Genomic DNA, 22991 nt, shown 5'->3' on the forward strand with positions numbered 1-22991 from the left:
CCTCAAGCTGTAAAACATTTAAAGAAACCTTCATGAAAATGTTGAATAATCTGTCAAACAAAGAAACTATAATAGAATTTATTGCGAAGTTGTAAAATACTGGAAAACAATATAATTTGAAATATAGTATTTTATTATCCAAGAAGTTTTCTTTGCAACAGAGAGGATACAAGAATTGCAATAAAATTTAAATCGCCCAATTGTCGCAAAACGAACATAGAATCTTAATAGTCAGAAAATAACCTGACGTAAAATTAGGCTAGCTATTATTGTTCCTTAAAAACACAAAACAGCGTTGTTTCAATTGAAAATTTTCTGACTTGAAGTTCTCTATTCTAAAAATACAGACAAAGTAATAATATCAATGCAAAAAGATGTGATATCTCATCAAAAACAACCCTGTTGTAAAAATTTCCCCGCCAAGAAAACCTTTAAATTTTTTGCACAAAAAAAAAAAAAAAAAAAAAAAAACCCTGCATCCTAAACCCAAAAACCCTCAGCCTTAAAAAGTTATGATATCTAGTTTGTCCACCAAGTATCTGCCAAACTGTCATCCTCCCTCTTCTCCTTTTTCATCACAGCTACTTCCATTAGAACTAGAACCTCCTCCCACCTTCAACTCCTCAGAAATATGGATAGATCTTTTAAATTGTTTATCTTGTTTGGCGGGAAGCTTTTCAAAGTGAAGTGGTTGCTTGGTGAGCAAAAAGCTTCTCGCCAAACAAGATAAAAAATTTAAAAGATCTATCCATATTTCTGAGGAGTTGAAGGTGGGAGGAGGTTCTAATGAATGTAGCTGTGATGAAAAAGGAAAAGAGGGAGGATGATAGTTTGGCAGATACTTGGCGGGCACACTAGATATCATAACTTTATAAGGCTGAGAGTTTTTGGGTTTAGGATGTAGGGTTTTTTTTTTTTTTTTTTTTTTTTTTGTGCGGAAAAGTTAAAGGTTTTCTTGGCGGGGAATTTTTTACAACAGGGTTGTTTTTGGTGAGATTGTATTTGCAAGTTATCTTTCGGATTGATGCCTTGCTGGATAATAAATTAAAAGCATTAGCAATCGACTTTAATGTAATTTTCCAGATACCCCCCGCCAACTGCAGGGGGCAAGAATGGGGCTCACTATTGAAACGCTCATGGAATGCAGACTGTGAAGCTGTGGTGGAATGATCATTAGAAGAAATAAATAAATAAAATTCTCGACGGCTTACGCAAAACCAGTCTTTGTCCACTCCATAGTGATTATTGTTGAACCATAGTGGTTAAAAACTTAAAGCTCCTTCCACTCGGATGGCCCTACGCCACCCTCTTCAGAACAGTTCTTGCGTCAGGACTGACAACTTAAATAAGCAAGTTGGTCTGTATCCACCCTGTATAATTTAAATAGTAACATTTCGGATGTTTCTTGATTCTTTGCATTTACTATTTATTCCTACATGTTAAAGAAAACTGTATTTTTCATGTTTTGATAGGGTCTGAGAGGAGTTGATGGGCTTCCAGGACAACCCGGCCCTACGGTAAGAATACTAAAATTTGTATTTAATTATTTATAATACTATTTCCATAACTACAGTATTCAATGAATAACATGATTACATGTGTTTACATGTTTGAAACATATTTTCTTTATTTATAAACCTTATAATTTCTGACATGGTCTTTATTTTTATTTGCTTCAAATACATTATTATCTTTGAGTAAATGATTAATTCAAAAAGCTTTTCGTTTTTTAGGGACCGATTGGACGATCAGGACCACCAGGGTTTCCTGGATCACCAGGACCAAAAGTACGCTTTTAGTTGATAGTCTTTGCTTCACCATAATTTCAAAGCAGTTGTGTGGTACTTCATATTTTTTTTTTTTTTTTTTTTGTAATACTAAAATACTGAGAAAAACAAAATTTACTATGTTATCTATGCTTTTTATTTATAAAGAAAAAATACATTTCAAAAAATCAATAGTTAAACTTTTTTTCTTAAGACATCAAGTTACCTAATTAAACCAACGATACCTTTTGTTGGCATAAATTACAAAACGTAATTAATATATTATTCCAGATTTCATTTCTTTATTACCAACCAACCAGGGAATAAATGCGCAATTTCATTTTCAAATATTTAGAACATCGTTAAAAGCTGCAGCATTTGTTATATGACAATAAATGCATTTTAATTGATCCTATGTTATTTTTTTAATTTTTTAATTGAGAGTTTTGCGATTCTGAGACAAGTTTTTTTTTGGGGGGGATTGAAATGAAGCAACAAGCAGTTATTCAGTGAAGGGACACCACCAACCAATGGAAAAACATATAGCAGCCTTTTTTTTTTAATTTTTTCAAATGTATAGTACAAAGTTACTACTGCCAAATAACGTAAGAAACAAATTTTAAGCCTTACTTTAAAAAAAAAATCTCTTTTAAATTACGATCTTATCATTCATTGCTTGGTCTACCCTAATGTCTAAAAAAGGATATTTTGAAGAAAAAAATTATCGGTTAACTCTTTGTAATTTCATGAGTTTCGCCTAGTGCCGCTAAACATTTTGAAAACTTTTAACATGAATACACAATGCTAATTTCAAAAAGTCAGAAAATAAATCGTTTTGCATAACCTACCAATTTTTTAGAGAATACTTTGATCAATGATTTAGGGAGAATCTGGAGCATTAGGACCTAAAGGCAGCCAAGGAACACCAGGACTTAGAGGAGAAGTTGGAGCTGCTGGAGTGCCTGGAGAGCGTGGCCAAGTAGTACGTATCCCAGGAATACTAACAAAATCTTAAATTTGTTTAAGACTTTTTTATATAATAAAATCAAACTAATTACAACATATTTTCACTTTATAGGGACCACCGGGAAAAGATGGAATACCCGGAGAAAGAGGAAGTCCTGTAAGTGTCTTTTTGTTTTCTTTTCAATTTATAGTTTAGTGGTGACTCAATGATTCTCAGTTGATAAAAGTGATTTATTAAGAATGACTTATTTCTTCAAAATAATAAAAAAGATTTTATTGCAACTTTATGATATTATAATTCAGAAAAGAAATTCCGCGTTTGAAAAATGTTGTCACAAAATGGGACTAAAATTAAACTTAATATTATACGAGTTTCTAACATTGTTTCTTCTAACATGATCTCTTTATCTTAACTTCTAACATTGAACACCATACACCGGTTCGAAAACTAGCTCTCTAAAATAGCCCTCCGTTAGTTTATTAAAAATATAACTAAAAACAGCAAGACATCTACATTCTACAAATTAAAATTATTTTTAACACAAGTTACAAATAACGTTTTATGCATGCAGTTGCACAACATGTCAACAAAGATACTTTTGCATTTGCACAAGAAAAATTGTTCTATCTTATGGCAATTTTCACACATGTACATTTAGTTTATATATATTCCTTAGGCATTGGAATCAAAGGAAGTCAAATTGAGAATATTGAAACATTGATTTTAAATATGCGAACTTACCCTTTTGTTTAATGACATTTAACCTTCATTTGGTTCTTTTAAATGTGATACCAGCTTTTTGAAATACTATTTCAACCAGCTGTTTAAGTGCTATGCAGTCGGTATCAAGTACAAAATCGTTTCGAGGATTTTCCAATAAACCAGCATCACGCATGACAGTAAATCCCTCAACGTTAAATTCCAAACACAAATTTGCAGAAAAATGCAGGCACAAGTTTGTAAATTTGTGCATTTATAACGTTGTTGAACTCACTTTCACGTTTTAGCACTAGTTACTGTTTTATTTGTTGGCCGTTTTGTTCATTTTTGCCGATTTCAAGATTTATCAACATGGTACGTTGAAAGTCGCCAGTTCCGGCTCGATTTTCATTTGACTCGATTTTTTTCAGCAACAACGAAATGTAAGGAAAAGTTACATGAACTGAGTGAACCTGATGGTTAAACGATATCAAGCATTTTTACAAAATTAGATAGCTTATGTAAAGTCGATTTTATATAAAAGAATACATATTTCAGAACTCATTAACTAACTAAAATATACATTATATCATAGAATTAATTAATTTTCACTTGAATTTTTACGGCTGTCATTCTTTAAACTGTGTGAAGTTAAAAAATATTCACTCAGGGGCATTTTGTGTGTAACATTTGGCGTGTTAAAGTTACTAATACTAATAATTAATAAAAAAGTAATAACATAAATAATTTCTTCGATCATTACAATTTAGGGAGACAGAGGAGCGAATGGAATTCCAGGTTTTCCTGGTACTCGTGGTCCCCCAGGACTTCCCGGTAATCAAGGAGTAGCTGGACCAAAAGGAACTCAAGTATGCATCAGTTATTAATGATGAGAAAATATCTTTTGAGATTGAATTTATTTCGTAGAATTTAAATATATTTTACATTTTTTTCTCTAATTTTACTACGGTTCATTTTCTCATTTTCTTTTCTGAATGTAAGTATGATATTACTGCTTTCTTATTTAAGCGTAAACGGCTATATTGAAGTGATCTTTTGTGTACATAAAAAGTAAATATTATGAGGACCATACTTCACTATCTGGCAATACTACAAATAAAATATGCTTTTAATACATTGGCTAAACTTTTGAAGTACATCGACTGAAGAAGCATGTTCAGTTTAGGTCGTCATTTTTTTTATAGCTGTTTTTTATGGCATGGAGTGAGTTTTTCCTTGGGACCTTTAACTTTTCGGTAACCTACACTGCATGGGAATTAAGGCCGTCTTTTATAGTAGGCAAGTGGAGAATATTGTCATTTTTTCAGTGCAAGATATTTTAATATTTTTACAAACAGAAATATTTTTAAATACATATACAAACAGCTATACCACAATGTTGATTTTTTTAAGAAGGAAAAATAATTTTAATGGCTTTATTCATCAATCACTTGTTCTAACAGTATTATTTTTATGAATCACATTTAATGATTTTTTTTAAATCGTTTTCTTCCGAACAGTTTCATTAATACTTGAATATTTTCATTGAATTAAACTATTGTGCTTTTATTTTCACTGTAGGGTGATCGGGGTGAGCCAGGCATTCGAGGAGAATCGGGAAGAAAGGGCGAAATTGGTACCATAGGACCAAGAGGTCTACCTGGTGTTCCTGGAACTGGAGGAAAACGGGTGAGAGAAAACCCTTTTAGAAACCATGACTTATGCAATTGCATTAATATTCATTAAAAGTCTTATAAATTATCGTTTTAGGGAAAAGCTGGACCGCCTGGACCTGTTGGCCCATCTGGAGCTCCTGGGGAAAGAGTAAGTAAACTTAAGTCAATTTTTTGCGATTGTGAGATTTGTTTCATATCAGTATATTCATTTGTCACCATAACTATAATATGTAGTTTAGGCTAACAAAAAATGAAACACATGGGTAGAATAAGAGTTCAAAATAAATTGAGGACGAAATGTACCCCTTTTCTGTAATTAAAAATAAAGTAGAGAAAGTAATCAAATTTGTCGTGACATGGTAACCGAAAACGTTACCGCAAACAGTATTTATATCTTTTTTCCTTGAAATGTGGTGTACTGTCGGTTATATAATCCGGCATAATAATCCATATTTTAAAAAAAAATTTCAATGCTATCTTCAGTAAGGTCAAAAAAAAAAAAAAAATGGAACAGACGTAGAACACTTTAAAGCACTTAAAAAAATCTTATAAGTTAAGTCACATAAGAAGTATAATATTTTCTATTTTTTGTGGTTAATTGATATCTGAACGATTAACTGTAATCATATTTTGAATGTTGTGAACTGCTGTGAGCAAATATGGTCCAGTTCACAAAACGTCACTTGTATTCAACCTCAGATGCCAGTAATGATATCAAAAACTAGTATGTTTTAATGTAGGGCATATACGGCATTAAGACTTAAATTAAGTCACGAGTGAAGAAGCCCAGTTAATTTCCGTTTTTCTTTTAATATACAGTATTTAGACGAATTCGAGGAAGATCCTTTCTGTTATGGATGTTTAACTACTAATATCTTATTCAGTACATTAACAATGAGTATTTGATAAACTCTGCAAATAAATATACCAAATTAAACCTACTGATTTTGCAATACAGGGGCCATCTGGACTTCGTGGTTTACCTGGTCCAGAAGGAGCTGCTGGAATGAAAGGAATTCCTGGTGACAGAGGAATGGAAGGTGTTCCTGGACCAAAAGGAATGCAGGTAATAATATCAAATGTAATGCATGGACTATTGCTAATTATATCTTTTTATCCCAGAATTATGACAAATCCTAGCTTTCACAGCCAATCTTCAGGAACTTTTGAAAATATTCTAAGAACATGTTTAATGCTGCAATTCCTGCCTACAGTGGAGACATTAGTCTCATTTTCTGCAATAACTGTTGTGACATTCTACGAACCATTACATTATCTTAATTAACATGAACTATTGTATTGTTCGACTTTAAAAAAGAAAAAAGAACATTATTGTTTCAAGTACAACTTCATTTTTGTGAACACTTAGTAAATATACATATGTATTTTAAATTAAGTATAATGAATGTTTTATGCAAAATATATATTTTTTTTTCAACCTTAAACCCGCTTTTGCTGCATTCACATTTTCTTTAGTTCGTGGGCATTTTAAGAAAACCACGTTTTTCAAATTTGTAAGATTTTTAAGCTCGTGCATCAAGTTTTAGTGAAATAAGCATAAACTTGGACTTCTAATTATCTAAATTTTGGTGCAATTTGAAAATTCGCACGTACTCATAATTTTTAAATGTGCATACATATGGTTTACGGAAACAAATGTTATTCTGGAAAAAACATATTAATTTTTCTTCGTATAAATAATATTTCTACGCTCCTCACCGTCAAGTATGTCTTATAAATTCGTGATTTTTATATCAAAATGCTTAGCATTAATTTTCTTGAATTGGTGGTTATGATTTTTACTTAATTTTTCTCAATTCATTCAGTTTATTTAATTTTTGGTGCACTTTTTTCTAAGTTACCTCCGCTTTGTCATAATACAGTAAATATATATATCTATATTTAATGTATAAAATGTTTTAAATTTAGGGTGAAGCTGGACGTCAAGGTCCTCAAGGTATTCAAGGCTTCATGGTAATCTTCTTTTTTGCATTTGCATTTTTGATTTAAGTGTGAAAAAAGACGCTATTTTTCATATTTTAATTAACATTCTTCCTTGCCATTTTTTTCTTATTTTTTCCAAGGGTCCAACAGGTGCTGCTGGTAATCCTGGAAAAGACGGTACTCCTGGAGATAGGGTATTGTAAAATATTATTTGCTTTTCTTTTTAATTATTTTACATAGTTTTACGTTACCACTACTTTTAAGCTTGTTTATTGTTTGGTGTGTTCAAAGAAATCGTCATCGCATATTCAAAAAGTCGTGTTTAATTTCCAGGAAATTCATTGCAGTCAAAACGCAAGTGATTTTGATTTAAAAATAAAATACCATTAAATTACTTTTATTTTCAAACAAAGGTGTTAAACGACCTTTTTCACAATGTAAATAATTAGTTAAGACAAAAAAATGCAGAGAATTGTTATTTCCGATCACAATGTCCTATCACAGAAGATTTGCGACACAAAGCTAATGCCGTATTGATGGAATTACTGTGGATTGCTAAAGCATCTGACTTGCCGATTTTCGGATGAACTAGTTGTTTTGGAGTATCCAATTTTGTGGATTGAGAATTAAAATGTAATGAAAAATGTTTTTCCTCTATTGTTTCATCAAGCAAATGAATTCTGTAAAAACCTATAAGCATTTTTCTCTCAAAATCTAATAGAAAAAAATATGTTTCCATTCAGTTTTGGAACAAAGATGCAATTAGCAAAACTAGCGACCGTGAAAGGTAAATTTTACAGAATATTTTCAAGTGCGCAATTAGTACTTTTAAAATGGTTTTAAAAAACGCATTTTTCAAGTAAGATGCATATCAAACCTTTCTTCTTTAATTCAATACTGTGACCATGTATTAAGGCATAGTCTTTTAAACTACTCAGCACATTTCCGTGTGTCCTCAAAGCCGTACTAGTTGACTAGTGTTTATTAACTTTAAAATGAAAAGAGGAAGGAATTCAAAATCTGATCCCAGACCAAATTTAATGAAAAATTATGCGATTTCTTGAGCACAAGTTTAATTCTGTATTTTTTTTTTTTTTAATTGTTCTCACAAAACCACCTATAATAATCAGATTTAAGTATCTGTTTTCAAAACCTATTTTCAACTGCTCGAAATATTTTCCGGAAAATCCTTATGCTTCAATTAGTTTCCTTGGTCTGAATAAATTTGAAGATGACAGCTGTAATGCCAGTACATTATAAATTTTCAACATTGTTGTCTACGTCACTAAATTTAATCATAATGTTCTATTATCACCTGTATTTACCTGTATTTCATTCTAAAATTTAAAATAATGAATAACAAATTAAATAACTATGTGTTTTTCTTACGTAAGATAGACGAATATATATATTTTATGGCTTTTCTAAATAGGGCCTTCCTGGGCTGGATGGAAAACAAGGACCACCAGGACCACAAGTAAGTTCAATAATATGCATTCAAAAATATCAAAATATAAGTTTTCTGGAATGCTTTCAAACGGTGCAACAATAACAAAAGTTGAATTTTAAACAATGTTGATATTGAAATTTAAAACTTAGCACGTTGATCACGATGTTCAGTCCTTGTGAAAGTGACAGCGAGTGTTTCGTTTCAACGACAAGATTACAAAAGCGACCTTCGTTCAACTTGTTTATATTTAAAAAGGGAAAAAAATCAGGTCTGCAAATCTATCCAGACTTGACTTAAACTATCCTTCTGTATACTTTTTGTAACTGTATGAGATTATAGAGTAAGAATTTTTTAATTGAACTTCATACTTTCAGGGTGCTCAAGGTGTACCTGGACTGCTTGGACTGCCTGGAATTAAGGGAGAGAGAGTAAGTACATAACATTTTATATGTTTTTAAAATGTTTTATAAATTAGTAATGTTACAGGCTTTTAGGATTTGCAAAGCGTTTTGATGGCTTTTCATTGAATTAAGTGCAAATTTATTGAATAATTTTTGTCGGTGATATACCGGACTTGTGGTGTCCCCCTCCATCCCCTATTAAAAAAATATGTTTTGTGTAAACATGAAGTTCATACAATTTTTAGAAATGTCTCATTTTTGTTTAAATGGTGTAACAAAAGTTTGAATTAACAAACAAGAAAAAATTATGACCGCATTTGACGTAAAGTTTACATTAAACGCATACGTAACCGCCCCCCGTCCCAAAATATTATGCTCCATTTAGGTTGAAATTTGGGATAAAACAAAATTGAAAATATAAAACAGAAAATTTTCATAATTAAAGTATCTATATTTTCCATAAACATTTAAATTTTTTGAGTTTCATCCCCTCTGAAGGTTGACACTCGGGCCGTACGGGACATAAAAAGGACTTTCAAGATTTTTATTCAAAATAAAATGTGATAAAGATAGCATAAACTGAAATATATAAATGTGAAAATTCAAATAAATAGTAATATTTGGAATTCGTCCACACAGTAATTAATGTAAAAAGAAATCCTAACTTTTAACTCATGATTGTTTTGAATGCACGTAGTAATTTTGTAATATTTTATGCCAAGGATGAGCCCGAAAACGTCTTTTTCTTCTATTTTTTAGGTCAACTAAAATAAAACTAATTACACCTATTTTAGATAAATGTACTTATCACTTAATCACAGTAAAGAAATATTAAGTGGCAGATATAAACTTTACACATCTTTAGGGTGACAGAGGCTCTGACGGAATTCCTGGTCTTTCTGGCGCACAAGGACGTAAAGGAGATTCCGGAAAGGATGGCTTACCAGGATTGCAAGGAGAAAGAGGTCCCACAGGTGAAACTGGAGCTAAAGGAGAAGCCGGTCCAACAGGTTCAAGAGGATTTGGGGTAGATTTTATAACTTTTGTTGCCATTATATTATCTTCATTTGTATTATTTGTATCTTTAAACGGATGAATTCATTTTAATGGTTGTTTAGCTCATGTAAACAGAGGTGAGAGTACAACTATTATTTTTGTTTCGAATTTCTAGTATTTTTTAGTTGTGTATTTAGTACTTTGACCCAAAATGTACGTATTCTGAATTATCCTACTATAGTATAATAAATGAATTTTTTTGCTTGTCATCAATCAAATACCGTAAACGTGTTTCCGTCAAACACTTAAAACAGAACAAAAAATTTTTAAATAATTCTTAAACTTCATAACCCGTACAAAGTGTTGGCTAAATTCATATTTTTAATCAGAAGCCGGATTATTGAACTTACGTGCTTATTTTATTCATTGATCTGTTTGACTTTAGGGAATTCCTGGACTACCTGGTCCTCCTGGAGCTCCGGGAAAAAACGGTCTAGCTGGCACTCCAGGAACCCCAGGACCAATGGGTCTTAAGGGCGAAAGAGGAGAGAGAGGTTTCCCTGGTGAAAGAGGCTTGATTGGACTTCCTGGACCTATTGGGCTAAGAGGAGAACTTGGGCCACCTGGTAAAGATGGGGCTCCGGTGAGTTTTCTTAATTTCTGAGTTGCGTAATTAGTTTGTAAAGTTTCTTGTTCTTACCGTATAATAACTGCAAGCTGACTGAAGCTGTACAAAATAATGGTGATAGACACAAAAATTAATAGTGCTTACAATGTGATACATGATTTTATATTTTTAGGGCCCACCTGGGGAGAGAGGACAAAAAGGATCATCTGGACCATCCGGTTTAGTCGTAAGAGATTTGAATTCGTTTTATTTTTAAGTGCATAAGCTCAATTAATATTCATTTTTCCAAAATAATGTATTTGTTTTTCTTGTTTTGTGTTCATTTTAATCTTTGTTTTTAGTTTTTAAATCAAATTTAAAACTCCTTTTTAAAACTCTTCAAAATTATTTTTTCTAAGGGTCTGCCTGGAAGGAGAGGAGATTTTGGTCCACTTGGCCCTAAAGGAGAAAGAGGTGATTCAGGCCCTCAAGGAGCTCCTGGACCTCAAGGTCGACCAGGAGAGCCAGGGCCTATAGGACTTACTGGTTTACCAGGTCCTCAAGGTGATCATGGAGAAAAGGTAAAATATATTACCACAAAGTAAATGCGCATAAGCATGTTGCATTAATTAAGTAAAAGAAAACACAAATAATATTCTTTTCGTTCCTTTTAATCTAAGCTAAAGATAAATGTTGAAAAGAAGAAGCATTATCTTCGAGTTTTAATTACTAGTTGAGTCGCATTTTTATTTTAACGTAAGTTATGTGGAACACGCTAGTTGAAAATTTGACAGCATTCTTCGGCAGCTGAATTACATTTTGGAAGAAGGATTTGTCATTAACAATATAAGCTACCGCTTATTTTTTATTTTATAAACGTAATAAATAGCAACAGGTACAATATTTCCTGAAATCGAGTTCACAACACTGACTTTGCACTTCAGTTTTGTCGTTCGTAAAGTACAATTTTACACATGTTCCCCCAAAGTTTAATATTTTCTTTTATATTATCAGTTTTGAAAACTGACGTCAGTTTCTTCAAATGTGACTTAGGGGCTGAAATACGGAGTTCATTTTTCATTTGAATTCAGCCTTTGCTTGAATACTGGAAGGGCAAATGATGAATTCAGAATGTTCTCTCCTTATAACATCACCATTCGTAGCTTATAAAAATAAAAAAAAAACTTTCTCAAAAATTTGAAAACGTTATTTTGCTTTTGCTAAATCTTCACATGCAAACTTTTAAGAGAAAGTTAAACCAGATATTTGGAGAGGAAATCAAGCTGGTTGAAACAATCTCTTTTTGCACGTTCCTTTGAAAAATGTTAAGGAAGCTCAAAGAATTTCACGACATAAAATTATCAGCAGTTTAAGTATTAAATACTTTGAGTTTGAGTAGAAACAGATATAATGTGTATTAAAGACTAATCAAATGTATAAAAAATCTGAATAAACAGTATGCAATAACAATTTTAGTAGCTGTAATAACTGAGTAGAAACTGCTTATAACCGAGTAGAAACTGCTTATAACTGAGTAGAAACAGATATGTGTATTAAAGACTAATCAAATGTATAAAAAATCTGAATAAACAGTATGTAATAACAAACGAGGGGGCTCCTTGAAAAAGCGGAATTATTTTTTTATAGCTATAAAATTTTAAATTTTTGAGAAAACAACTACGGTAAGAGCACCAGTCACATACATGCTTAAGACATCGCTCTCAGGTTAGCTCAATTTTCTAAGCCTTTTAATGTATTTAGGCTTTTTAAACTTTTTTTATCTCATGCAACAACAACTCATCTAACGTTTGGCTGCTTAGCTCAATTTCAAAAAAAAGTCCGACCCCCAGTAACAGACACCGAAAATATGATGATATCCAGGAACAGACAGGCTAAAAGTTGAGTAACAGACAGGATAATGAAAAGATGATTAAAAGACGAAATTCTCTTTTTATCTTCAAAATTTGTAAAAGTTCCTTTATTTTTAGAATTAAAGCCTTATTAAATTCAAATGAACATAAAACAACAGCTGAGATCGTGGTAGTTGTTCATACCCTTCCTCCACTGCCTTGTAAATATCAACTGGCTCATGAAATTCACTCTGATAACACTGGTGGCTTCACCTTATTCATGGGCCACAGCAACATCTGTTTTACCCGCCTACAAGGCTTATGATTTATATCCAAACTTATATGACCGTCTGTTACTGGACCTTGTTTGTTGCTGGTAACCTTACCCTATATCCCCTTGAAAATACTCTCCATTACAGTAAATGCATTATGCATTTGCCCCACCAGTGCTTTTACTATTCGAAACAATTTTTGAAGTTATCTTCTGAAATGGCTAATAGCTTCTATCTCGTTTTTATCTTGAATACTGACCGCTTCAATGTTTTCAAATAGGTCATCTTTCATGCACCCTTTGCTTTAAAGGAAATATGAAAAAATCGCATGGAACCAGGTCAGGCGATTAAAAGGCGTGGGGCAGCATCTCACGATGTACGTCATGCTTAAACTCTACGTTCTTTTTTATTTTTCAGTTAGAGATCAAGGAACAAACTTGGCAGAAACCTTTTTCATTTCCAAATCTTATTTTAAAATTCGCTGAACCGAACTCTAAGGGAACCATTTTTACTGAGTAGGAAGGAAAATTTTTGAGCTGCTCGATATTCACTTAAACTTACTACCATAAAAAGCAAAACAAGACCAAAACCGCGTTAGCGAAAACAATCACTGCCGATGAATAGAATAAGCAAGGTTATTAACACAGGCGGCACTAAAATTGCAAAGAGTTGCCCTATACGCTCTACATTTACACTATCTGCATAGCGGCTGAAATGCGTACCACATAAGAACCGCCTACGACATCGTTATTCCGGTTATTCTCCCCAACCCTTCCCGTATAATGCTGCACTATACGATAAATTTATAGTTAGTTTTATAAACTTCTAAAAAAATTACTTTTTTGTGATTTACAATACATTTGTTTAAGCGACGTTTCGAGGTTTTAAAAAAATAGGCTATATCCTTAACATTAGAAAGCTGGTATATAACGATAGTTCTATTCATTAAAAATCTAAACTTTTTAGAAAATTTAAATACATGTCATAAAGCAAAAGCTTATAAATAAAAAGTCGACTGACGCAAATAAATGGAAATTTAGCTGTATTATTTGGCAGTATTTCTTCGAGATGTTCGCTTAGTGCATAAAAGGATGCTTAAGGATTACATCTGAAATGGGAGTGTATTGCAAATGTATGTATAAATATTTCGAATAAAATATTATAATGAAGACAAGGAAAGTTTTATTAGACTCACTGATGGAACAGTAACCCTTTTTCGGTACATCGTGATAGTTTATGTGTTGTTTTCAAAAAAGCAGCATGTAGAAATAAATACGTAAAACGATAAAATTTTATCTTAGTGAATGATATCTTTTTTTATTGAATTAAATTTGCCTTTTACTAAAACTAAACTTACTTTTTCTTTTTTTCAATCAATAAGGGTGCGCTAGGACAAGTGGGACCACAAGGGAATCCCGGACCTCAGGGAGTTCAAGGTGATAAAGGGCCCCAAGGTCCTCAAGGACAACAAGGATTCCCTGGGCCTGTGGTAAGTACAACATGTCACAAATTTTAAAAGCAATACTTACTCTATTACTACTTTTTGAAATTGTTATAACTTTGCATTTGATTTTATGCCTCCGAAATTTGCATTCGACTATTCATCATTCAATGTTAGTATTATCTTTTTTTGGCTTTTAAAATCAATTAAAAAAAAAGAAAAAGAAAGAAAAAAAAAGTTTTAAGTAGAACTTTATTCACTGTATGCATCAGTTAAGAATTTGACATTTTTTATTGAAATATCATTATTGCAATACAATAAACAAAAGAAATGTAAATTGCGACGGCGGAAATGCGGCAACTGTCGATATGTGTGACGTAGACAGAAACAAGTTCATTGCCTTACAATGTGGTTAGTGTTAGAAGAAATATTTTGCATATTAACGCGTTTAGCGACATTTTGGCGATATGAATGATACTTTTAACCCACTTCAATAAAGGAGGTTATGATTTCGTCTTGCGGCTTTTTATGTATGTTTTCGTATTGCTCCAAGAATACTGGACCGATTTGAAAAATTCTTTTTTTTTTTTGTTTGGAAGGGTATATTTTCCAGATGGTCCCATGTTAATTTTGTCTGGATCTGATGAGGGGTCTCGGAAAAATCTAAGAAACTTTAAATTTCATACGTTGTAGCTATGTAGACCAGTTTTCGTCAGCTGCGCGAAACGTCACAGGTCACGTGGTTTTGGCGTGAACGGTGCATTTTTTCGACGGAGGAATCTTGCCTTGAACAATATTTAATTCTCACGCATCGGGATGTTTGATTATCACGGCGCTCCCTGTTAATTTTAACCTTCCAAGCGGAGGCCATGTTTTTCTAGAACTTCTGATTTGTGTCACCACCGAAATACCATGTGGACCCGGTGAGGTTCCAACTTGCCCAAACTGTCAAACACATCAAGATAAGCTTGTCACGTGGAGGACACCTCCCTCCTAATAAAGAGATCTGAAAGTCTGAGCCACTCCATCGCCATCTTTGCCCACTGCCTAAAATAAACTGTTTTGGCGATCCCTAAACATCGATAAATGCCAATACAGTAAAACCTGTAAAGTTGACCACCTTTGTAAGTTGACCACCTGTCTATGTTGACCGCTTTTGTCAAGAACGGAATTAGTCCTATCTTGTATAATGAAGGAAAACCTCTGTAACTTGACCACCTTTCTATCTTGACCACCTGTCTATCTTGACCACTCATGTACCCCATATTTGGTTTGGAGTATTGTAAAAAACCCTTTGTAAGTTGACCACTTGGTTTATTTTTTAAAACTTAATTTAACAAATTATTTTATTTTATTATTTTTTTTATAGCTTTCCAAGAATATTTTTGATGCCAGACCAGCATTTTACCAACTAAATAAAACAGCAGCATAACTAAATCTCCTTGTGAGTTTAACCACATGTCAACTACTAAGAATCCTTGATTATCCAAACTTGTTTTTCTTTTGCTGTTCTATTTGAGATTACTTTTGTACTCTCTGTTCAATGAAAATATGTGTCAGTAGAAAAGTACAAAGTATTTTTTTTCCAGTTGCAATATTTTGTGGCAACACTGGAATTGTGCTAGAGAAAAAGTTACTTGCATTGAAATATTTCTGGTGCAAGGGATTAAGAAATAGGACATTTTCATTTTCAACTGCTTTTAAGAACTATGAGAGTTCAGCTTGTTGCTCTTTGTGTTATAGTTTTATATAAAATGGCTTCAAAAGAAAGTTAGTTGAACTTGAGATTGATAAAAAGTATGAAACATTAAAATTAATTGAGAAGGGAGAAATCCAGAGAAAATTAGCTGACACATATGGAATTTCCAAAACTCGTGTCTAATAAGTGCGCCAAACTTCAATAAGGCGTTATTTTGTTGAAAAGTAGATCATCATGGTTATAAATGTATTAAATGTATATGAGAAAAAAAAACAAGCGAAAAATTTGTTATTTTGGATTAGCTATGAATTTTTAGGAACTATTAATATCAAATAAATTTTTATAGACAATGATTTTTTTTTCTTTTTTTTTTTTTTTTTTTGAACAATTTACTGAAATTTTAAATTTACATGACACATTATACGTCATTCTGAGAAAATAACCTCTAAAAATATTTGAATAACATTTTAAATTATTGTTTCAAAGTAATGTTAAACAATGAAAGTGTGTTGAACGGAAAGAGTAAGTGTTAATTAGTCAAAAAATTAATATATGGTGCAAGAAATGACAAAAAAAAAACATTACCCCCTTTATAAGTTGACCACCTGTCTAAGTTGACCACCAAAGTACTGCACCGCAAGTGGTCAACTTACACAGGTTTCACTGTACATGGTAGAAGGATTGCTTCCCATGGAGGTAGGAATGCAGGGGGGAACATGCCGTGTTATCTACTCCTATTGTCGAGTTAGAAGTACACTGTGAGTGAGTGGAGGTCATGTTGGGTGGTGAGAAAGGGGGAAAAGACTCGTATTACTATGACGAAATTTTCGCGTGTTTTACTTTTCTCGCTCAAATTGACAATGAAAGTATTTATTGCCTACATAGGAAATAAAAAAATAATGCACAACACAATTAAATTTTAAGCTTTAAATTTTCAAACAATAAACTAATTGCATAATTAATGTCTTAAGTGAATTAAAATTATTTTAGTAACAAATGAATGATCAACTGATTATAAATGGTTTTTTTTTTTTTTTTTTTCAATAAAACCCAATGATTTTCCCATAGAGAAGGTTACACAATTATCGAAATTATCAAAACTTTGCAGTCTATGTCCAGACTATAAAATTAGATTACAGCACAATGAAAAAAAAGCAGCTAGAAATCAACAAGGATAAATAAAGGAAAAACATAAATGAAAAACTTATTTTGATAAAGTTACCAGAATAAGGATAAAAATAAAATAAAACTAACAAACTTTAGATTAGTTTTTAAAAAAGCAATCCCGTGTAAATAAATGTTAAATAGCATAAAATTCTGAACAACTTCTTGAAAACCTATCCACCCAGTTCTTTGAATTTTGATGATTCATTCTTTCTTTCTTTATTATTATTATTATTTTAGAGATGCACGAAATACAGTCGAACCTCCATATATCGTACTTCCACATATCGAAATTTTCTATATATCGAAATCCTAGCAAATTTCTATGTTCATTACATAGAGAAATTGTTTCTATATATCGAAAAAATCTCTATATATCGATTTTTTTTCGAGACATTCGTAGATTTTTTTCCTTTTTAGACTGTTAGTCTCATGAAAAATAAAGGTTAGGGGAGAAAATTATGTTCACTAAAGGTTGCTACGAAACTCATAAGGAATTTGGGGTTGAGGGTTGTGTAGATAGGTCGTTGTTTCGTTCTGGAGTTCTTAAATCCCGTCATATTTATTTTAAATATCTTAGTTGTAACCAGTAACATTGTAAAATCAGTTTCAAGTCATCCCTTTTGTCTGTTGATTATCGTTCCTAATCGTTTTAGCTGCAGTAAAAAGCATTCAAGTTAAGTAGATTATTTATTTACTTTTCTCTCAATTTGTCAAAACGAAAAACCCCTAATGTTGCGGACCAAGTTGAATTGCCGAAGAATGAAGAACTATGAAGGTGCAAAAATGTAATTTCTGTTATTTTTTTAATTATTAACTTTCATTTAATCCGATGCTCTTATCAATTAGAAATTAGGTTTCATACACGAAAATTAGCTTTAATTTTAATGGTTTAGGAGATTTTTAGGATAAAATAAGATCGTTTCTATATATCGAAATATCTATATATCGAATTTTTTCCGGCAATTTGCTACTTCGATATATGGAGGTCCGACTATTCGGTATAATGTATATCGGCAGACAAACCGATTATTTGTTTTGGCAGAGTAGGGGAATGTGGGGCAAAGTAAAATGGTTAAGCTGACTGAGCTTTTTCAAAATGAACAAATTTGAAATTTGTTTTGAAAATTACAGTACATGAAAGAACATTGTATTTTATAATAAAACGTGCATTGAAATAGTATTTTTCATTTTCGGCGGTGAATTTTTGCTTTCAAAAAAGAAAAAAAAAGTGGAAAAATTTCACTTTATTTTTTCATGGGGCAAGGTGAAAAATGAAATAAGTTTGAAATAAAATGTTTTCTATTCGATTATAAAAAATATTTTTGGTCAAAGGAATCAGTAAATAAAAGGTTCAATGAATAAATGAAAAGATGCTGAAAGAAATAAACGAATAATTAATTAAATAAATTAATTAATGTATGGGGACAAATAAACGAATGAGTAAAACAGTGAATGAATAAGAAAATAAGTGTATGAATGAATAAATAATTGAATTACTAAATTAAGGTATGTTAATAAAGTAATTGAAGTATAATTTAAGATTTATGGGGGAAATTTTCCAGGAAAAAAGTATTTATTGTTTTTATAAACTCTGAAATTAACTTAAGGAGTCACCCACTAGATGAATGTCACCCGCCCGGGGCTGACCACCCCTTCTCAAGAAAGGTTTTTTTTGACTTAGAAAAAAGTTTTTTTTTTTTTTTTTTTTTTTTTTTTTTCTCAAGTACAGTTTCAAAAACTGAAAGCAAACGATTTGATCAACATCTATATGTTATACATTAAAGGAGAGCAAATTAATTCTTTTCAATTATTTCAAAGCATGGGATTTTAAAGTATTCTTACTTATAAAATCCGAACTATTGGAAAACTTGGTATTCAAGTTTAGTTTCTAACGTTGTATGCATCTTAGGTTAGCAATGAAATACAACGCTAAATTTCCATAAAAAGGAATTAGTACTTCAATCTATGTTTTGAGGTTTTCCCCCTTCCCATTAGTTGGAGTGGATTGAAAAAAATAAATAAATAAATAAATAAATGGAGAAAAAAAAATCTAGGAGTCGGAGTTGACCATTTTCCCTCCGACTCCGCAGCCCTGGTTCAAACGAACCTTTTGAAAGCGATGTCAAAAATCGCTTTTGAAAAATGCGATTAATAACAGATTTTTTTTTTTAATACTAAGTACTTTTCATAATGCACTCAAAAAGACAAAATAACTTTTCCGGGTCAGAAAAGACAATTTAAGTATCCGTGTAGTTTTCAATTATTCCAAGAAAAAGACTTCACAAATGAAGAAAAGTACGGCTCAAGTAATGTAGAGAATGTTTATCATTTTCTAGCTTTTAATCATAAATTTGAGGGTTGAAACATGCATATTTTTCTTAATGGAAAAGTTTGATTTGAAACGACTTGAGCGCACTTTTCTTCGTTAGTGAAGCCTTTTCCTTGAAATAATTGAAAATTACAGGAACACTTTGTCTTTTCTTATATAATTGCCTTTCTGAACAAAAAAAGTTTTTTTTTTTGTCCTTTTGAGTGCATCATATGAAGTGCTTAGTATTTTTCAAAAAAATCCGTTATTTTGAAGATTTTCGTTTTTAAACAAAATTTTTATTTAGCGTTAAGTTGTACCTTAAGATTAAACAAATCATTTAGTGAAATTCCGAAGCTTCGAAGTTAGCTGAGATAAAAGCAAAAGAATGGTTCACAACATACGTTTTGTGATAAAGAATCTAATATGTCTCTTTATTTAGCCCTGTTATCGATTATTGGCATGGATGAGGATAAAAACCCTAAAAAAGCAACGACAGTGAATAAATTTCATTCTTGCTCCATTGAAGTCTTTGATTCAAAATAGTCATTATGATTTCGATTAACAATACTGTTGCAAGGCAACAAAATTTGTAAGAATGGGTTTTATATTCAAACATTTAATGGGGAAATTACATGAAGTTTGATGTTTTCCATCCTAACCGAAAAAATAATTTTATTTTAGAATTTTAATTTTTCAGCGTTTAGCTGTGCCATTAAATTAAGCAAATCATTAAAAGAAATCCCGAAATCCGTAAGTGGTTTAATTGCTGAGATATAAGCGAAAGCAGGTCTCAGATTTTTCGTGACAACCAGGCCAAGTAATAAAAGTGCTTAATAAAAATGGGGGTTATTTATCCAATCTTCAATTTAAATACGCTGGAATTGGTTACTTGAAATTTGATGATGTTGCTAAAAAAATAAGTTTTAACATACTTTTTTGTGTATTTCCTGAAAATAATTGAACTCAGCGATCATGACCAGTGTTAGTTTTTAGTATGGCCCTGGCCTATAGCTCAGGGGCGTGCACAGGGCGGAGGGGACTCGAGATTTTTAAAAGGGGGGTTCAAATATATTTAGCACCGTAGGAGTTAACAATATGGATGGGCGACCGTAAAAGTCATGTGCGACGGACCTAAAAATTTCTGTGTATGCCTCAACCATTACTAAGCTAGAGTGACCATAACTGGTCAAACCAGTGCATTTCAATTTATGTCAGAAAAGTGTATGAATCTTTGTTGAAAATGAATGAAAATTTCACAGCTATAAGAGTGCAAAGTTCTAACACCATGTGAATTAATTTTTACCAAGAACCAGAACTGTAACATCACAGTTCAAAAACAATCTAAGTGAAAAAAAAAACCCCTAAACCATGCCCATAGTTAGTTATTTAATGTAATGCAATTCTCCTGATTATTTTTATTTTTATTTTGTCTATTATATGCTAGTAATGACCTCTCCGAAAGTGGAAGCTGAAGCTGCTTTGATGTGTGGGAGAGAGTGTTTTGTTTGAAAAAAGTTACTATATGTTTTAAAAAAAAAAGGCATTTGAACCCATGCACGCCACCAATTTTTGTTTTTGCGCTAAAATATAAATAAAATTATTGAGGTAAGTGCGGCTTACTAAACGCTTGTGTTTATAAATTAATACGAGTTGTAAACTTGTCTCCACATTCTACAAAAAGTACAATACATTTTTTTTAAGGTCATTTTTTTCTTTTTACTGATTTTTTAAAGACAAACGCAAATGAGACTTTTGCAGGGGTGTCCATCTCTAAATGCACAAGTATTCTCTACTCCATTCAAAAGTGAATATTTTGATCCGATCGGCTATTAATACTGAACTTTATTTGGAGCATAGAAGCATATGAGATGAGAAACGCGGTTTTCGAGATGAAAATGTATTTAAAAGTTAGTTGGCAAAGTCGTCAAATACGACCCCCCTCCCTCCTCACCCGCTGAATTTTGTTTAAATGCACAACTGACTATGTGCAAAATACTAATTATCAATTATTACAAACTAATTATCAATTATTACAGCTGTTATTCAGAAAAATTTAGAGAAAATAGCTTCCAAGTTCCTGATAAATCATTCAATGAACGATAAAATTAGCTATTTTAAAAAAGTGATTATTTGCTCTTTTTTAATAAAATATTATTAATCGGTTTTAATGAAGTGGATTATTATTTAAATTGGCATTTGAATTTTTTAGTTTGAAGAAATAATTAATAAAGTCATTATACTTAATTTTTCAGTTGAAAATAAACTATAAATGTTTATTATTTTCCATAGAATTAATTAATATTTTACTACTAGGGTGTTTTTTAAATTAATTGGAGACGCCGGTTTTCCCTGGAAGTGGATGCCTGAGTCGAATGTTATTTCCTGTCTGCTACCCTGACGATTGCTCTCAATGAACTTTCCCATTTTGCATAGGCACGTGCAACCAGTTTCACCACGTGGAACTTTTCCGAAGAACCCCCCCCCCCCCCCCCGAATCCCGAATGGTGCTAGCCCAGTTGCTCTCTTCTCTACCACTTTGAACTTTTCAATGGCAACCCACGCTCTGAACCAAGAATGGTGATAAAAATTGCGCCAAGCTAAGGCGCCAGATTTTTAAGCTTAGAAATTTACTCTTGAAAACAGCCTTAAATGTCCGAGCACCTAAGCTCCTCCCTTCAAACCATACGTAGAGTTGGAAGACACCCGATTGGTCAATCGTGTTTCCGGTCAGTTGGGCACAGCCCCCCGTGGAGAAATTTTTGAACCAAATGGGAAAACACCGTGGACCCATAAAGAGTCAGTCTTTTCTCAAACGAATTTTACCCCCCTCGTGATCCGCAGTGGGTGGGGAGTTCCTTCTGCTTCATTAGGGACGCGTGACACTGAGCGACAGCACACCTGCTCATCAAAGCTAGTACAAAAGAGAATCCGTGGAATGTGGTTTCCTGCCTAGTTGCAACTTACTACCTGTTAGTTCAACAAAAAAGGAGACAAAATATGGATCTTATTCGAAAGCATAAATATAGTTCGTTTTTCTTCTAAATTAGAATGTATATCTCCTAAATAATGAGATAAGGGAACGCATATTTTTACGCAACATTTTATTGAACTGATCGTACATATACAGCCTGAGTAAAAACTTTAAGGCCAGTATAATTTTCTTTGAAAAAAGGAAAATGAAATTAAAGGGATTTTAATGTTATTGTATTATTAATTATTAATGTTCATTGGTAAGAAATAAAGCAACAGACAGGATTTGTAAAGCATGCAATAACCAGAAAAGCAGTGGTTTATTCAAAGTTAGCATTTCAGCTTGAGTAAAAACTTTAAGGCCACTAGTATTTTTAAAAAACTGCAAGTACTTATACTGTAATAAATGTCACCTCAGTTAACAAGATTGTGGAAGCCCTTCAACTTGCAGTTTTGTGATTAATTTCTTCAAAGTTTTTGTCCTACTTGTGACGATATCGTAAGATAAAAAGTTAACTGTTCAAGAAAGAGAGCAGATTGAAGTTTTTTCTTCAACAAGGATAAGTAGGCGTACTATTGCGAAAAAATAAGAAGATCGAAGACTGAAGTTAACATTTTTGTTTGATTTAAGCACATTTAGGGTAAAAAGAAAACCCGGGAAAACTTAAAGCTTTGTCCTCGCGTCGTGGAAGAAGAATTTGGAAATTATTACATTACCTGAAAAGTACTCAACCAGGACTCTTATTCAGACGATGGGTTTAAATGTTTGTCAAAA

The 22991-nt window shown here is 32.1% G+C and overlaps 1 protein-coding gene across 1 annotated transcript in view; it reads left to right on the forward strand.

The window, feature by feature from the left end:
- The window catches only part of LOC129218030 (collagen alpha-1(I) chain-like), a 106893-nt gene that overhangs the window by 55669 nt on the left and 28233 nt on the right, over window positions 1-22991 (forward strand). The window contains exons 16-32 of the mRNA XM_054852209.1: window positions 1473-1517; window positions 1734-1787; window positions 2650-2748; window positions 2845-2889; window positions 4203-4301; window positions 5014-5121; window positions 5203-5256; window positions 6067-6174; window positions 7038-7082; window positions 7193-7246; window positions 8485-8529; window positions 8877-8930; window positions 9769-9930; window positions 10345-10542; window positions 10700-10753; window positions 10926-11087; window positions 14010-14117. Of these exons, the coding sequence (XP_054708184.1) occupies window positions 1473-1517; window positions 1734-1787; window positions 2650-2748; window positions 2845-2889; window positions 4203-4301; window positions 5014-5121; window positions 5203-5256; window positions 6067-6174; window positions 7038-7082; window positions 7193-7246; window positions 8485-8529; window positions 8877-8930; window positions 9769-9930; window positions 10345-10542; window positions 10700-10753; window positions 10926-11087; window positions 14010-14117 (1494 nt within the window). The remainder of the gene's footprint in view (window positions 1-1472; window positions 1518-1733; window positions 1788-2649; window positions 2749-2844; window positions 2890-4202; window positions 4302-5013; window positions 5122-5202; window positions 5257-6066; window positions 6175-7037; window positions 7083-7192; window positions 7247-8484; window positions 8530-8876; window positions 8931-9768; window positions 9931-10344; window positions 10543-10699; window positions 10754-10925; window positions 11088-14009; window positions 14118-22991) is intronic.

This window comes from Uloborus diversus, chromosome 3 (assembly GCF_026930045.1).
Source record: "Uloborus diversus isolate 005 chromosome 3, Udiv.v.3.1, whole genome shotgun sequence".
Classification (NCBI taxonomy): domain Eukaryota; kingdom Metazoa; phylum Arthropoda; class Arachnida; order Araneae; family Uloboridae; genus Uloborus; species Uloborus diversus.